Consider the following 18,816-nt stretch of genomic DNA (forward strand, 5'->3'; position numbering starts at 1 on the left):
AGCTCTGCTGATCCTCTTCTCTCTGGTCCCCATTCACCTCACTTTGCACAACACCTGTGATATCACTAGTTTCTCCTGCTCCTGTCATCCAGCTCTTCTGATCCTCTGCCGCTCAGTTTTCTCTCCAGTACACACTCACCTTCCACTACAGCATTCCCAGGAGATGACATTGGGTCAGGGGCGGACTGACAACTCATGGGGCCCCCGGGCAATAGGGGATCATGGGGCCCCTGTGTTCTTGCCCGAACTCAAAAAAGTCTATGAAAAAGGTACCAGGGGCATCTCATGGGGCCCCCTACTGACCCTGGGCCCTTGGGCAGTGCCCGAGTTTCCAAATGATCAGTCCGCCCCTGCATTGGGTATACATTTCACAGCAAACACATGTAAACAGGACTGTAAGGCCATATATTATACAATATTCTTGTACAGTTTTCCTTTGACTTTCCAAAACCATACAATAGGTCATTATAGGACTTTCAATGTACATGCAATCAGGCAGGCCCTTGCACTACATAATTGAAGGTAAATGTAAAGGAAATTGGCAATAAAGTATACATATTTCTTATTCAGTCCAAGCTTACCATTCAGTGATTTGATTGGCAGAATGCTCTTTATAATAATAATTTAAAAAAAAAACCCTCTGTAATACCACATTTTGAACGAGCCCTTAAGAGTTGTACATTTGTGCTCTTGGGCTTTTAGATATGGGGGGGGTGTGTGTGTGGTGTGTGTGTGGTGTGTGTGGGGTGTGTGGGTGTTTTTTTTTTTTAATTTAAATACAGGCTTTTCTCCCCTCTTCCATTTTACCTGGTGAGCCTGCCAGTAACACTTAAGGGGTTATTGAATAAAAACTGGGAGCATGAAAATTCTGGTGCAGCTCTGCATAGAAACCAATTAGCTTCCAGGTTTTATTGTTAAAACATAACAGAGCAAGCTGAAGTAAAAAGCTGATTGGCTGCCACGGACAGCTGTGGCAGGATTGAGTGCTCCAGTTTCTGTAAATCTACCCCCATACAGGCCTAGGGTGCTAATGCATGCAAAACATTTCAAGTACATCTTTAAGAAACAATCTTTTACAGCTCATTCACAAGTGCTTGGATTGCTCTTTAGAGATATCCGACAGGCAGTGAGGTGGGCACTGTATTACCACCTCACTGCATGTTGTAACCCTTTGATTGCCACACTAGCCCCCCCACAACCAAGTGCATTGGATGCAGCTGTGGGGTGCTAGCAAAGCACCACATTTACGCAATTGGGTCGCATTTGTTGAGCATTGCGCACAGAGACAGAGTGGTATAAATTCCTGCCATGGCCATGAAGCAAAACATCTCAAATATGGCATGTGTAGAGCCCCAGCTGCTGCCTCTGAATGAGCTCTAAAGAATAAGGGGATCTGTCCTCTGATATAACAGATCCCACCATCCCCAGATCTCACCCTCCCCTTCAATTCAGTGGCCACTGTTTTGAGCTTTACATCCATTGCCACAGGTTTCCACTGTCCTGGCTGTGCCTTACAGCCTCCTGTAAAGCCAAAGGAGTGTGTCTCAGGGGCAGAGATGAATGGAGACTAGCCCATAGAAGACTAAGGGGCTGACTAAGGTAGAGCTAGGACAGTGAAGACTGGAGGAGCTGGATGTAAGCTGCACAACCATCTGATTGATATGAGTGTGCATCTATTGAAAGAGATGGTGGAAATAAAGGACAAGTGCACTTTTGTTTACAGTGAATATATCCTTCAAATGTTGTTTGGTCAGTCACTTGACCCCATAGTTACAGATAAGAAGCACAAGGTATGTTGAGAGCTTACACAGGGTTTTTTCTGTTCCCTCCCAGTTGCCAGTCGTAGCATCTAGTGGGTGAGGGAGCGCTAAGACGCATCTACCCTGTGTGCGTTTTGGGGATAGACCATCAGCAATGGGGGTTAGTAGAAGGTCCATGTGGAGGTGGTGTCCAAGTCCATCTGTAGTGGGCAGGCAGCTGTAAGCTTGTGCTAATGCAGGTAGAGAAGAGAAACAGCAGCGCCACTCTAAGTGTAGACTGTTAAAATTGGGCAGATTTAATGGTAAAATTGCATTCACATTAGGTAGGTGGCAGGCATGTCAAGTAATGGAGGTCCAGTGGGAGCATCAGGTCCTTTGGCCACGCACTGGAGCGGCGGGAAACCACCCAGAGCGTGGCCATAGGACCTGATGCTCAAACTGGACCTCCATCACTTGACATGCCTACCTGTTACCTACCTATGTGAGTGAAATTTTTACCATTTAAGTGTAAACGGTTAAAATCAGGTAGATTTAATGGTAAAAATTGCACTCACATAGTTAGGTAACAGGTAGGCATGTCAAGTGATGGAGGTCCAGTGGGAGCATCAGGTCCTTTGGCCACGCTCTGGGTATTTTCCCGCCGCTCCAGTGCGTTGCCAAAGGACCTGATGCTCCCACTGGACCTCCATTACTTGACATGCCTGCCACCTACCTATGTGAGTGCAATTTTACCATTAAATCTGCCCGATTTTAACAGTCTACACTTCGAGTAGCATCTGGTGGGGCCAGCTTTAAAATGACCTGTTGCTTTGTCCTGCAGAGGTTCACCACGTTTAAACTTGCCTAAAACCAGCATTTACATGTCCAAGAATCAGCTTCCGTCCTCTCCCAACCACTTCCCAAAATAAAGACAAGGAGTCCAAATTATTTCTCAACATTCATTTCATTCACAATAAAAATCTCAAAAAGCTACAATTCAGCTTTTTAAGTGGGAAAACGAAAAGACACATTTCCTCCCACCCTCAGTTCTTACAGCAGGCCCACATGGCTTCTTACAGGGATGGGTGACAGCTATGGCAAGGGGGTTCTCAGTGGTGGTTCATGATCCGATCTGCAACAGGAGGCCCTGTGAACCTGAACTGAGAGCTTAATATTTGCCATTTCCATCTATAATAAATTTAGTGCAGACACAAACCCCCTCACTGCATGTCTGCATTGTTGTGGTCCCTCAGCAGAGAAAGGGGTTAATGCCTCACCTCAGTGATCGACATTGCACCTATGTAGCACTGGGAATTGTACAGCAGGCATGTGTAAGGAGATAGGCGCCATACCTCAGAAAGCACTATTTGAAGCAGGTTTAAAAGACAAACACCAATCCCGGTACCTGGGCCTGCACAGCCCATGGTGTGGAGAGGCAGCACAGCCATCCACTGGGATAAACTCGAACACCAAAGCTTACTCAGGGCAGGTTGTTGCAGCATGGAGCTTGGAAGGGTAGGCCATCAGGAGTCCTTGTCATTGAAGGCACTTACCTTCCCGACACAGTCTTTGCAGTTCCTCTACTAAACAGGTGACATTACAGGGCTTTTTTTTTTAAACTATCCATACATAGTTCTTTACATACAAAGTTCACACTTGGTGAAAACTGGTCTGCCAACTAAAAGGTTAAAAAGAAACTAAAAATTCAAGCGGAAAACCAGCAGCAGTGTAGTAGGTAGATCAGGTTTCCAGCATATGTGAAATGTTTGGCGATACAGCAAGGCCACAATCTGTGCAAGGCTCTGCAGCAGTAGTCTGAAGACATCTACAGTGGTTCCACCTAAAGCTCACCCCGCAGCAGTAGTCTGAAGACATCTACAATGGTTCCACCTAAAACTCGCCCTCCAGCAGTAGTCTGAAGACATCTACAGTGGTTCCACCTAAAGCTCACCCCGCAGCAGTAGTCTGAAGACATCTACAATGGTTCCACCTAAAACTCACCCTCCAGCAGTAGTCTGAAGACATCTACAGTGGTTGCACCTAAAGCTCACCCCGCAGCAGTAGTCTGAAGACATCTACAATGGTTCCACCTAAAACTCGCCCTCCAGCAGTAGTCTGAAGACATCTACAGTGGTTCCACCTAAAGCTCACCCCGCAGCAGTAGTCTGAAGACATCTACAATGGTTCCACCTAAAACTCACCCTCCAGCAGTAGTCTGAAGACATCTACAGTGGTTGCACCTAAAGCTCACCCTGCAGCAGTACTCTGAAGACATCTACAGTGGTTCCACCTAAAGCTCACCCAAGTCACCACAATCCTAAAACCCAACTCAAAAAAAAAAAAAAAAAAAAAAAAAAAAAAAAGGAACTTCCATTCTTACTCCTGTTGCATGGTTCACCTGGAACAGGCACATCAGGAGTTCAGACACCTCCATACACACATAAATTCAAGTTACCAAGTACTGAAGTACTGGAGCCAGCATGAGGACCACATGAGAAATCAAGACATACTTCAGACCTAGAAATGGTATCTTGTAGGGCTCGTTCACATTGGCAGTTGAGCTGTATTTTTATCACACCCTCAACATTTGCCTCCTTTAGCTACAGAGGCAATGGGGTGGGGGTTGTAGCTACACATGCGGCAAAATGTAACACATTGCTTTCAACGGGTATAGCACTTTCCAAGTACAACCTATTCAAGTGAATGGGGCTTGCTCTGCAACTGCGGGGATCAAGGGGTAGCGAGGAGAAGTTACACCACCACCTCACCACTTGTCAAATGCTTTGAAGATGAATCCAAAAAGTAGATCACTCTTTAAAAACCAAAGCAAGTGTGTGAACAAGCTCTTGAGTTTATCAGTCAGTCATTCACAGTGGAGGTGTAGAGACTATATCCCCTGTGAGAAAGTAAAAACATTAAAAAACACTTTTGGGAGCTTGCTAGCACAAAACAAGCGTTTCACACCTTTCCATACCAACCTGAGAACAAACAAAGTGCAATGCTCTTCCTTATGCCCTAATCAATGTGATTATAGCGGAGTCGCTTTCGAATAAATATTCCCCTCCGTGTGAATTAGTACAATCAGTAATTAAATAAAAATCAGAAATAGAATTTATATATATTGTGACTTTTCTGTAATACCACTCTGTAATTATAGATTGTAACAATTCACATGTAGGGGGATATTTGTTCATGAGCTACAATCACATTGATTAGGGCATAAGGAAGATAGAGAGGAGAGCACTGCATGGTTTTTCAATCTGTTTGTTCACACAGTAGAGGTGGTCATTGTGGTCCAGCCAGTTCAAAGATCCAGCCCATCAATTTCCTGTAACATAGTACCCTCCACAGCTGAGAGATATACATTTTTTTTTTTCAATCCCCCAAAACTGTCGAGGGGCAGCACTCTCTCGATAGATCGCACCCACTTCTATGACCAGTGCCTGAGGTTTTTATCAAAATACAAGTGTCACAAATCTTTACATTTTACTGTCCTACAGTCACCTGAGCGGAATAAGATTTCAGCACCTGAAGTGGTTTTGCCTTTTTTTTTTTTTCTTTAAAGACAGAAAAAAGTAGTGAGATCCCAGAGAAATAGACATCATTGACAGGCTGAAGCCGCCATCTTTAAGGCTATAAAATGTCCTTACATGGAGGGGCAATGACCAAAGGGATTAACAAAAATGGCCCTACAGCAGTTTATTGTAACAAAATTTCAGCAGACTGCATAGTTTGGTATTCAGAACTCCAAAAAAGCAAAATGACCTGAAAAATTTAGACATTTCAATACTGAAAATGCTTCAGCCATCACAGCCCCGTTCTCACCTGCCCCAAACATGGCAGCTGTGCACTGCTCCTGCATTGCATCTCATAGCCAAAGAGGGTTTAAAAAAAAATTATAATTTAGACCAGTGGTCAAAGTAAACAGGCTCTCACAGTGAGGAGCCCAAGTCCCAGAATGCCCTGCATCAAAAGCAATTGATGGCGATTGCAGAGGATGCTAAACCTATACCAGAGACAATAAAAAGAAAGCATTTCACATGACGGATACACCGAGTACCCTGCGTTTTGTGTCAGAGAGGTCTACATAGCATTGCTAATTATCACAAACTGAGAAGGGGAATCACACCAGCCGGCACCCACAGACATAAAGGGCTTGGTTGTTGTTCTTGCCATTATGTACAGATCCATGCATAACCCTGAGATCACTGGAGCACAGTCACTTTGCTGCTGTAAGGCACCACCGTGAGATTCTATCTGCACCTCACTCAGCGGCTTAGGAGTTTGGACCCCATGAAGCTTCCCACATTAAAAAGGATTAAGGCAGAGAAGTGGCTCCTGTTGCAGGGGCTCTCAAGTCTCTTCCTCCTTCTGTCAGTGTGAGGTAATGTGAAGGTTCAGATCCCCCTCAGTATATTATAGGAGGGGGGTGGGGGGGAGGAGAGGTCAGGAATCCGAGAGGGAAGTCTGTGTCCGTGTGTCAGGATTAGGGAAGAGACGGAGGGGGATATTGGGGTCAATTCTTCTGCTTGTTCTTTGAGTTTCGAGGTGGAGTAACTGGGCGGGACTGGTTCACACCTCCATAGGCAAACAGTTTCTTGTCAGCAGGCTTTAGGATCTACAGGAGAAAAAAAAAAAAGTCAGATAACCAATTTATAACAAAAGGACTGCAATAAATGTCCTGTACAAAGCTGTCACAAAACCAATTTTCCCTCGAGAACTTCTCTCATGCCTTTTTTCTTTCTTTTTGATCATGCAGAGAGCACAGTGGCTAAATGGTTAGCACTTCCACCTGGCAGTACAAGGGTCATTGGTTCAAATCCCAACCACGGCACCACCTGCCTGGAGTTTGCATGTTCTCCCTGTGCATGTGTGGGTTTCCTCCCACACTCCAAAAGACAAGCTGGTAGGTTAATTGCATCCTCTCTAAACTGGCCCTAGTATGTGTATGTATTAACGCAAGTTAGGGACCTTAGATTGTACGCCCCTTGAGGGTTAGGGATCGATGTGAATGTACAATATATAGCGCTGCGTAAAATTGACAGCGCAATACAAGTAACTGAAATAAATAAAATAACCCCTGCCTGGCCAACTTCAAAGACATGCTGGTGGTTTAAACTGGTCCTAGTATGTTTACGTATGCAATGCATACATGTGAAGTAGGGACATTAGACTGCAAGCTGCTTGAGGGCAGGGACTGATGTGAATGTGCATCAATTTAAAAAAAAAAAAAAAAAAATGTATTTTTTCCCCCATTTTTTAAAATGACAAGAACGTCACTCTTACCTGCTCTGCAGTAGGTTTGCACAGAGTAGCCCCGATACTCTTCTTCTTGGGTCCCCCAGTGGCACTCCTGGCTCCTCCCCCTTGTCCAGTACCCCCCCATACCAAGCTGCTTGCTATGGGGGCACTGGTGCATGCTTGCTCCTAGCCCCGCTCTATGCATACATAAGACAGAGCCACGGCACAGACCTGCCTCCTGCTCTCTCCTTATTGGCTCACTGGCTGTGATTGACAGCAGTGGGACTCAATGGCTCCTGCTGTTGTGTTTCAGCCAATGAGGAGAGGTAGACATGCCGAGGCTCCCGTGCATAACAATGGATCGAGAGAGAGCTCACGAGATTATTGGGTAAGCTATTTGGGGGGGGTAATCGCAATACCCAGCAGACATAGAATACATGGAGAAAAAAAAAAACCACACACAACAAACACACACCTTCAGCATTAAATCACTTTAGTTCACCAAAATCCCCGTGACGTAGCACTATGGAGGGGGTCACGCAGTCAGTCATTCACACTAGAGTGTTCTGACATGTTCTAACTTGCACTCACCTTGGTCGCAGATGGGTTGATTCAGTCTTTACAGAGTAGTAGAAAAAAACAAAAAAACAAAAAGCCACACAAAACCACCACAAGTGTGCGCTGTTGGTGTAAAATGAGTGACAGGAATTTGGAGAAGCGGATTAACATCAAATTTTGAATGAAAATTGGCAAAAATGGCCACAATAACGCAAGATGTCGGCAGCCATAAAACGCAAGACGGATGCAAATGTGGAAAGAGTGCGACCCCTCGTACGCTCAGACTGAAGACTTAGTGTGTGAATGATGGCAGAATTGAATATGAACAGGGAGACAGTGCAGCAGACAAAAAAAACTGAGGATTTGGGGATGAGAAAGAATTTCTGCAAAGATGGTGCCTCGAATCTGGACAGAAGATCAGAAAGAACATCCTCTTCAAATGTCATATGATCTATTGAAGAATACAGGTGTGTTTGACAGTTACCAGTCCATTCTGGGAATTAAAATGGTCACACCTAGTATGTGAAAGTGCTGCATAAAAACCAGTCAGTGCTATAAAACTGCCTGTAACGAGCCAATGAATATTTCAACATGTGACATCCCTGCCAATTATCTTATAACCTTCCACCAACAAAACCCATGCCTAGTACGGTGTGACAGATTTTTTTGGTTGTTCTATTAGTGAAGCTAGGTTTACACTATGAACCACATGTGCATTGCTCAGGAACGGCACCACATTTCAGTGCGATTCAGCATGGTGCGATTTGAGGCCATTCATTTTGAACACGGTCAAAATCATACCAAAGAAGCGCAGGCACTTTTTTTTGGAGCAGCACCACATAGTCACTGCATGGTCGTTTTGTACCATGGGATCCCGTGCAGGCATACCACAATACAACTGCAATGCATTCAGGGCAGGGGTGTCAAACTGGCGGCCCTCCAGCTGTTGCGAAACTACAAGTCCCATCATGCCTCTGCCTTTGGGAGTCATGCTTGTAACTGAATCTTGGAATGCCTCATGGGACTTGCAGCATGGCAACAGCTGGAGGAGCGCCAGTTTGACACCCGTGATTTGTCGTTAACGTTGTTTTGTCAAAGCGGATTGCAAACAGTGCAATTGCAATGCAGTGGGGGAGACACACACACACACACACACACACACACACACACCTTTTAAGACCAAGGAGTTGTTTACATTGGATACGCATACAGGCCCTGTGTAGACAAGCAAATGCCGCATGCTTTCAGGGGCAGTCAGCGCACCTCTGAACTGCATTGACTTTTACGGAGAAAAGCAGTTTTGTCAAATGCCTGCAACTGAGTTGCATTGGACTGACCTGGAAAGAGCACATTAGTGTTTCATCCACACTCATCATGGAACCAGCGTTGTCAAATTCACCGCAGTAATTTGGTGCAGAGAACAGAGTCACCAGCTGTCGTTTTGCAAAGAACTCATAACCGTCTTCCACCACCTGTAGGGACAGCAGTGTGGGGGGGGGGGGTAAGTGAGAAATCATACAACATAAATAGGAGGTGCACAGAATACAAAACTACAACCACTTCTTAAAGCTTCTAGAAGCACTCCCTATTCATCCTCTGAAGTGCGACTGGCCACATTGCTAGTCGGGACAGCAGCGTTTCCTGCTCACCTGATGTGCTCGGCAAATGAGATCCAGGTCATGCTTGTGAAGGAATTTTGCTACAACATCAGCCCCAAAAGTGAAGGAGACCCCCCTGTCATTTTCTCCCCAGCCGAGAACATCCTTGTCTGGATCGGACCATAAAAGGTCACACAGGAGACCCTGGTCTGGTACGTCTGTGGGACGCAGTATCCTTCGGACTTGTTCCATTGACTGCAGGTCGGGGGAGAGGCCTGGGAGAAGAAAAAAAAAAAAAAAAGTAAGAAGGACAGAAGATTAGCAGATGGGTAACAAAACTACACAAAAAGAAAAAAAAAAAAAAAAAAAAAAACACATACACACCCCCCTAGGTTTGTACAGCCTGCAGGGCACACTAGGGCTGAAGTCCTCAATCCTAACTGAACAACATTAGGCTACAAGGAATGTGTAAACAATTGCCCAAGAAAGTTTATCCTTTTTTGCATCTCAGCACTGTTTATCTCCTGCACCCTCTTTGCAGCCATTTCCTTTACACATGCACACTAGCAACTGCTGCGCACAATTTCTAAAGGTGGTTTTCCTGATGGGGACAACGGGGAATGCACATGTGTAGCATGCCCTGGAACAGTCACTTCCATAGTCTATCCAGAGAACATGTGATGGACTGACAACACAACATAGGGAGGACAGAGTCGCAGGCTGGAGGCAGAAGAACTTTGTTACTGAACTGCAGTAGAGAATCATGTCAGTCCTGCCAGATACAGCTGTGTACATCGGAGGACGGAATATGAAGAGCAAATCCTTAGCCAGTAAAAACTCCCGATATGTATTCATTCTCTGCATTTACCAGTTTGTCTGGAGCTCAGCTTTGAGATGACATTTTAATGACTGGGTTTACATAGACTTTTAAACCTGGAAACCTTGCGGGCAGCAGATCATATCAGTAGATCAAAGTACAGAATATTCTCCATGCATGCGCAGTGTGTAAGCAATGATGTCAGACCGAAACGGCCGAGTCAGTTAGTCATTTCCCTACATGTAGGATGTAATGTTTGGACTTGTGCTGTCCTGGATATTGTCACGGCTGCATCAAGGTGTGGGAAATAGTTTTCAGATGCACACTAAAGGCAATACATAGTTTCTAGTAATGTCTGAACAGCAGTGACTGCAGACATCAAGAGCCTCGGGGTCTAAGGTGTCATTTCTCTGCTGTAGGGTCTGGCAATGTGCAACAAGAAATAACAGGACTAGGAACACTACTCATTTATATTGTATTTTGGACTAACAATTCTCAGCACAATCCGGATGCTTAGCTGGATTATGTACCCCTTCGTTGCAGGCAGGGGCTACGAGGCACCAAAAATAGGCTAGATGCAAAACAAAACAAAACAAAAAAAAACACAACACACACCACACACAAACTCTTGGCGCTGTCTACAAAATTCTATGTAATGGTACAGACAGGGAAGAACTGTTGTGGGCCAAGAATGCCTTATGTGTGTTATACAAAAGAAAGCAATGTCCACAACTTGTGTGAGAAATGATTTTGGAAGGGGGACAGTGGGGTGGACATTTGGGAAGAACAGGAATATTAATGTAGGATTCAGGTCTAAAACTAAAAAAACTAGTCAAGAAAAAAAAAAATTATAATAAAAAAAAATAATGAAATGAAATAATGTTGTTCCCTCCCCTAACACCTATTGATGCTGGCTAACCTGCATAGAAAGAAAAAAAAAAAAAAAAAGGAGGATTTATATATGTACCTATATTCAGTCCGGCCACACAATCTGTCTCAGCTGGCGGTGGCTGCAGGAGAGAGAAGGGAGCGCAGACCATGGCTAGGACATGGGAGCCTACGGGTGACATCACAGCTCCCAGAATGGTATAGGCTGAAAATAGTAAAGCTGGCCATGCACGTCCGTTTTTTGTTCGACCACAGTAGCCACACGTGGAGCAAAATTTAGCTTTTTTTTTTTCTTTTTAAATATACCACACATAGGTTAGCCAGCAGAAGTGTTAAATGGAGGGAGGGGATATTTTGAAAAAGCTTAGGCTGGAATTTTACTTTAGGATGGAAGGTGGTGGGGGGGGGGGGTAATGGAAGTTGGGAGGAAGGACCCCCAACCCTCAAGCTGGGGGTAGGAGGAGTGCAGGAACAAAGTTTGAGGTCAAAGAATATGAATTCCATGATTCCGCCATAACATTAAGACTCCCCAGGTGAGGGGAATCTGAGGCATCGCTCAGGAGAATTAAAAGTAGAGGATTTGCATTTACTCCAGTAGAAGTACGATTTCCTGGAGCTTTCAGATATGTCCATTGGGCAAGAGATTTTACATTTCTAACTACAAGATCCTACCCAAATATTTTGAAATTAACTCCCTTGTTCCTACTTAACCAACTAGAAGATATTTTAAACTGATGCCGTGTACCTAAAAATGACTTTTAGGCCTCATTTACACCATATGTGCAGAAAAACTGAAGGGAAAAAAAAAGTGCACGTCACTTGCAGAGAACTCAATTTACATCAGTTTTCATAATTTTTTAATATAGGGAACAATTGTTTTTGTACCCTTGCAGAAAAACTCACATCTCTGCACACTGGTTTGAGCAAGGCCTTACAGTATTTTTGAAAATCTGTTTTTAAAAAATTTTGTTTGCACTGGCTAGTAAACATCCTGGATGCTCTCCTCCCCCCAGTACTAGCCAAAACTATTGTTTTCATTCAAAAAGACCCACTCAGGTACTAGTCAAAACTATTGTTTTCATTCAAAAAGACCCCCCACCCACCAAGAACTGCATTCCATAAGCTACATAACAAGCAACTCACCTCCATGACAGCAGAAGATCTTCTCATCTACTATAGCAGCAACAGGTAAGCAGTTAAAACAATCTGTAAAGGTCTTCCACAACTTGATGTTATACCGTCTTTTACCTAGATAAAAATAAAAAAAAAATAAATAAAAAACTCATTGGAGTCACTGACAGATTAAAAGTCAGACAATAACCGCATAAACTGAGGCTAAACCAAACCCGTGTATATTTACATTTATCTAAAAAAAATAAATCATGTACAGCCAAAAGTTTACAAAAATAGTTCCTAATAAAAATGCAGCCCGATCAAAAAAAAAAAAAAGAAAAAAAAAAGGCCCCATGTGTTGGTGCTTTCCACTTACATTCGTCGTAGAATCCATAGATACGGTTGATACTGGCGCACTCATGATTCCCGCGCAACAAGAAGAAATTTTCTGGGTATTTAATCTTGTAAGCCAACAGCAGGCAAATGGTTTCCAGAGACTGCTTGCCACGGTCCACGTAGTCGCCCAAGAACAAGTAGTTACTCTCCGGGGGGAAGCCACCATATTCGAACAATCTTAAGAGATCGTAATACTGTCCATGTACATCACCTGGGGGAGAAGGAGAACACATCAATTCCTATTCACATAATATGAGTGGACTTCAGGCTTGTATCATAGGAATAAATCGATCCAATTCAGATTAAAAAGATCTGATAGAGATCAGCCATGAATTAGAGCCAATCACATGGAATAGCTCAGTGATGTGCCGTTACCCACAGATGAAGATCAAATTCGCATATAATACAAAAAACGGACTTCCAGAGTTTTATAACTTTAGCATTCCAGCCGCCAACCCCCCCCAACACTCTTTCCTTAGATCAGGGGTGTCAAACTGGCGGCCCTCCAACTGTTGAGAAACTACAAGTCCCATCATGCCTCTGCCTTTGGAAGTCATGCTTGTAACTGTCAATCTCGCAATGCCTCATGGAACTTGTAGTTTGGCAACATCTGGAGGGTCACCAGTTTGACACCCGTGCCTTTGTTGCTTCAGCTTGTATACCATGACTTTACATGCACTGAGGCAGGACAGCCAACCCTAAGAGCCAGGTAGCAAACAATGTCTCAGTCCCAAATTTTAGGAGCCCCCCTTTATTGTAGCCACAATGAAAAAAAATGTATACATTTTTTTTTTATAAAAACCAAACAATTTCTGCCTGCTAGCTCTCAAACCCTACTCTGATCTGTCCACAGACAAGATGAATCCATCCCACCCATGTTAAGATATAGTGGGGTTCATGTCCTAAAGCTGGTCCACCAATCTCGTACACTTTTGCATAGAAACCAATCAGCTTCCAGGTTTTATTGCTAAAGCTTTACTGAACAAGGAGGTTAGAAGCCGATTGGCTCCCATGCACAGCTGCACCAGAGTGCTCTGGTATTCGTAAATAAACCCCAGTGTGTGTGTGGATTCAGGCCCAAGACCCAAAGTACCGATTACTATACAGCACCCAATCCAGCCCAGTTACCCGAGGAAGACGGGAAAACTGATTTGGAGTAACTAACACAGATTTACCTAGTCAGAGTGTTGTACTAGACACAGGCACCAGCACTCACTCAGCCGAGTCCTCCAGCCACATGATGACGGCATTTCTCACTCACCACAGATCTTCAGTGGGGCCTCCAGCTCCAGAAGAATAGGTTGGCTCAGGAAGATCTCACGAGACTTCAGACACAACCCTCTGATCTCATTCTCCGTCAGCTGGACGTTCTTCCCTGGACGACATCCTTTTACTGGAAGACACAGAATTGGTAAAGAGTACATGAATATCCCAGAACATAAATATACTGATACACAGCTTTGACCAACTTATTTCCCCACTTCAAAATCCAAAAGTGTCTGGGGTAACCTTGTGACTGGAAGGCGGACAGACTTTCCTCAATACAATCCACTTTCATCAGCCATCTCACTGCAAGTACATTCCCAAGGACACCTATGCCCCATATTACTAGGCCAACCAATGTGTCCAGGACTTGCCAAGAAATCACAACAACTTTAATGGGTGAACGGTTCAAGAATGAGATCCAGAAGACCAAAAAAAAAAACCCCAAACTGATTGAAACTGTTAATGTAACCAACCCCATCTCAAAAAAACAAAAAAAAAAAACAAAAACCTACTACTGGACCAGATAGTGCTCCATTCTGGAGTTGCCATACTTGAGTAGACGGATTGCATAAGAATCGTATTTTCTATGTTCAGTCTCCACAGACTTCAGACAGACAACTATGAACATAGGATGGGGAGGAAGAGCCAATGACCGCAAGTCTGGGTGGACATAGAATTTCTGCAACAAGGTGTGCAAAGTTGCATTAAACCTGAAAGGAAGGGTCAGGACAAGGCAATTTGTGGTTTTATAGAATGTCCCTTCCTCTAACTGTAACTGAGAACAAAAACAAAAGCGCACACACCTTGCGCATTACCTCAGTAAAAGGGTGAATTTATTAAATTGAGATATATACACTCACAAAAGTAGCAAAGGTAAAAGCATATAAAATCCATCATCAGCGTACTAGAATGGCAGACAGGTGCGGGTCCCATCAAGAGAGGAGACTCAGAACGAAGCTGACGTGTTTCGAAGGGTGATCCCTTCTTCCTCATACCTCCCTTCAAAACACATCAGCTTCATTCTGAGAGTCTCCCCTCTCGATGGGACCCGGACCTGTCTGCTATTCTAGCACGCTCATGTTGGATTTTATATGCTTTTAATATTGCTGCTTTTGTGAAATATCTCAATTTAATAAAATTACCCTTTACTTGCTGAGGTAATGCGCAAGGTTGGTGCGCTTTTGTTTTTGTTCTCGGTTACAGTTTCTATTGGTCTTCCCCAGCCTTGTGTTTAAGCTGCACAACCTCTGATCAGCCATTGGATGAACCTTTATATATGGTTCTACCCGCTATATTCTGATCTGGGAGTGCAGGAGGTTTTGTATCTGCTTCCACTGGTCCCTTCCTCTAAAGCAGGGGTCTTCAAACTATGGCCCCCCAGATGTTGAGGAACTGCAAGTCCCATGAGGCCTTGCAAGACTGACAACCACGGGCAACACTCCCAGAGGCATGATAGGACTTGTAGTACTTCAACAGCTGGAGGGTCATAGTTTGGAGACCCCTGCTCTAAAGGGGTAGACCTGAAGCCAATATTACCCCCCCATTTTGGACAGTGACAGGCATAGAAAACCCCCTTCTCAGGGTGGTTTGCCATCAGTTCTGCCCTGTTGGCACACAAAATGGAATGACAGTAAAATGTCTCCAAAGTGATGGGAATTCCCTCTTCGTTGTCACCAGAGCAGGCATCCCTATTAGGTTAATATCTATTCCTGTTCTGAGGACTAATCAGGGTTTGGATTTTCCACGTTTTCAGGCCCAGTGACAACGGTCTCCAGGAAAGATAGAAATTCCCTAAAATGGTCACAGACCGCAATCCTGAGAATGAAAAATTCCCTCAACCCCATCCAAAACTAACAATTTCACTTCAACAAACAGCCTAAACACCGATGATGAGATGAAGGTCATTTCCTCTGCAGAAGGGGAAAAAAGGTGCTTTTATTAGAGCAATATTAAAAAATACTGCCTTATGGCCACCAGATGGAGATGAAGAGCACAGGAAATACACGTCTTTGTAACAAGAGATACAATGTAACAATTCGAACATTTGAGGGAAATTAGAAAATATGTAATCAGTTATCTTTGTCAAGTCCCTCCAGCATTCTATGTAATGGTTACATTGCATCTCTCATTACAAAGCCATAGCCCCCCCAAGAGCCATATTGTCCATAATAAACAGAACCTTTGTTCAGAAGGGAGAAAAGCCTAAAGAACATTTATTTCAGGTACTTATATAGCGCCATCAATGTACGCAGCGCTCTACATATATATTGTACATTCACATCAGTCCCTAACCCTCAAGGGGTGTACAATCTAAGGTCCCTAACCCTCAAGTGGCGTACAATCTAAGGTCCCTAACCCTCAAGGGGCGTACAATCTAAGGTCCCTAACCCTCAAGTGGCATACAATCTAAGGTCCCTAACCCTCAAGGGGCGTACAATCTAAGGTCCCTAACCCTCAAGGAGCGTACAATCTAAGGTCCCTAACCCTCAAGGGGCGTACAATCTAAGGTCCCTAACCCTCAAGGGGCGTACAATCTAAGGTCCCTAACCCTCAAGGGGTGTACAATCTAAGGTCCCTAACCCTCAAGGGGTGTACAATCTAAGGTCCCTAACTCACATTCATACATACACATACTAGGGACAATTTAGACAACAGCCAAATCACCTTCCAGCATGTCTTTGAAGTGTGGGAGGAAACCGGAGTACCCGGAGGAAACCCACGCAGGCACAGGGAGAACATGCAAACTCCAGGCAGGTGGTGCTGTGGTTGGGATTTGAACCAACAACCTGACAGGTGGAAGTGCTAACCATTTGGTCACTGTGCTGCCTGTATTGTTTCTACCCAATTCACACAGAACAAAACATATATGCAGATTTGCTGCAGGAATGGCTATGAATATTTTATTATACACACACTGGTTACTTTATTAGGTACACCTGTTCAATTGCTTGGCAACACAAATTGTTAATCAGCCAATCACATGGCAGCAAGTGGGTCCTGTGCTCACTGCCTGGCACCATAGAGCTGGATTGGCATTTGCCATTGAACCCCAGAATTGGCGGGTCCCCCACTGGCACCCTGTGCTTTTCACAGATGAGAGCAGGTTCACCCTGAGCACATGTGACAGACGTGAAAGGGTCTGGAGAAGCCGTGGAGAACGTTTTGCTGCCTGTAACATGGTTCAGCATGACCGTTTTGGTGGTGGGTCAGTGATGGTCTGGAGAGGCCTATCCATGGAGGGGTGGCACAGAGCTCTACAGGCTGGACAAAGGCACCCTGATGGCCATTAGGTATGGGGATGAATCCTTGGACCCATTGTCAGGCCTACGCTGGTGCAGGGGGTCCTGGGTTCCTCCTGGTGCAGTGGGTCCTGGGTTCCTCCTGGTGCAGTGGGTCCTGGGTTCCTCCTGGTGCAGTGGGTCCTGGGTTCCTCCTGGTGCACGACAATGCCCGGCCTCATGTGGGGAGAGTATGCAGACAGTTCCTGGAGGATGAAGGAATTGATACCATTGAATGGCCCCCCACACTCGCCTGACCTAAATCCAATAGAACACCTCTGGGATATCATGTTTCGGTCCATTGGACGCCACCAGGTTGCACCTCAGACTGTCCAGGAGCTCAGTGATGCCCTGGTCCAGATCTGGGAGGAAATCCCCCAGGATACCATCCGTCATCTCATTAGGAGCCTCCCCCGACGTTGTCAGGCATGTATAGAAGCACATGGGGGCCATACAAACTACTGAGGACCATTCTGAGTTGCTGCAAAGAAATTTCAGCAAAAGGGACTCACCTGCCGCATCTTTTTACTTTGGATTTTCGGGTGTCTTTGAATGCAGTCCTTTGATGGAAATGAATGATCAACCTACAAACGATGGGGCGTCCTTACATTCCTAACACATTACCCCGTCCATATCAGTACAGAGATCCAGCAGGAGATGTTTTCCCCATTGAGATCTGATGGGTTTTCAAAGTGTTACTTTCATTTTTTTGAGCCGTGTATAATATAAAAAGTTTACACACACAGATTTAGGTTATAGTTTTAGGCTCTGTAACACATGCTGGTAATAGTGTTAGGAGCATTTTACAGTACATGGGGGGGAAGAGGGGGAGAGGGGGAGCTGTTTGTAGCGTTTAGCTGAAAAGCACTCCAAATAATTAAAAAAAAAAACAGCTTCCAGGAGTTTAAAGCAAAGCAACCCCCCAGTGTGCATTGACTCTTGTACTGTATTTTCCCCCCATGCAAGTTTGCTTTAACAGATATTAAATATAGGCCTCATAATGGAAAATCACTGCAGGAAAACTTCAACCCCTGAACTGTGACAGGGAGTGCTTTTATTCCATTTACAAGGATGTTATTGTTGATTTAACCTGCTGAAGTCATTTCCTCCAGCTATGCACAGTATCTGATCCCAGCATGGAACACCACCAAGAATTTAATCTTGTGATTAACAAATCAGTAATCAAACAATATCATAGAATTTATTAAAAGAAAAAATAAAAATAAAATAAAATCAGGATTATTTAGCAATATTAGTCCTGCAGATTCAATACAGGTGAAGTAAATATGCAGCTGGAGCAAGGAAAAAAAAAAAAAAAAAAAAGAAACCCTCCCATTTTTTACATTTAAAAAAAGTCTAATTTGCACGATGTCGGTCTATGTATGAGAAGATGAAAAAACATAACTTGGTTTTTCCCTACATTTTTATTTTAGTAAGACAATAAAAGCAATGCAGGAGGGCTTTGTACAGCAAGCCCATAGAACACAAGAAAATAAAAAGGAAAAAAGAAAATGCTCAGGAGCTTACTACAGCAAGAGCCAACTAAACAAGATATAAAAAAAAAAAAAAAAAAAAAAAAAAAAAAATTATATATATATATCTCAAAACCTACCTCACCAGGTACACATTAAAATACATAAATTCCATTTAAAGTAAAAGGCATCTACGGCACAGTGGCTTAGTGGTTAGCACGTCTGCCTTGCAGTAAATGGGTCATGGGTTCAATTTCCAACCATGGCGCCTCCTGCATGAAGTTTGCATGTTCTCCCTGTGCTTACGTGGGTTTCCTCCAGGTGCTCCGGTTTCCTACTAAACTCCAAGACATGCTGGTAGGTGAATTGGCTCCTGTATAAATTGTCCCTAGTATGTGTATGTATGAATGTGAGTTAGGGACCTTAGATTGTACGCCCCTTGAGGGTTAG

General features: G+C 44.1%; 1 protein-coding gene across 1 annotated transcript; it reads right to left on the reverse strand.

Annotated features, from left to right (window-relative positions):
• Positions 1–2,684: 2,684 nt before the first annotated feature.
• Positions 2,685–13,789, reverse strand: LOC149472077 (serine/threonine-protein phosphatase PP1-beta-like). Its single transcript, XM_089693508.1, has 6 exons — positions 13,612–13,789; positions 12,331–12,561; positions 11,985–12,089; positions 9,188–9,411; positions 8,876–9,010; positions 2,685–6,357 (listed from the first exon to the last, which is right to left on the reverse strand). The coding sequence occupies exons 1-6, from the start codon at positions 13,772–13,774 to the stop codon at positions 6,256–6,258; spliced, it is 960 nt and encodes a 319-aa protein (XP_089549634.1). The 5' UTR covers positions 13,775–13,789; the 3' UTR covers positions 2,685–6,255.
• Between the last annotated feature and the right edge of the window lie 5,027 nt (positions 13,790–18,816).

Source organism: Staurois parvus, unplaced genomic scaffold, assembly GCF_062004578.1.
Source record: "Staurois parvus isolate SC_StPar_1 unplaced genomic scaffold, SC_StPar_1.0 ptg000024l, whole genome shotgun sequence".
Classification (NCBI taxonomy): domain Eukaryota; kingdom Metazoa; phylum Chordata; class Amphibia; order Anura; family Ranidae; genus Staurois; species Staurois parvus.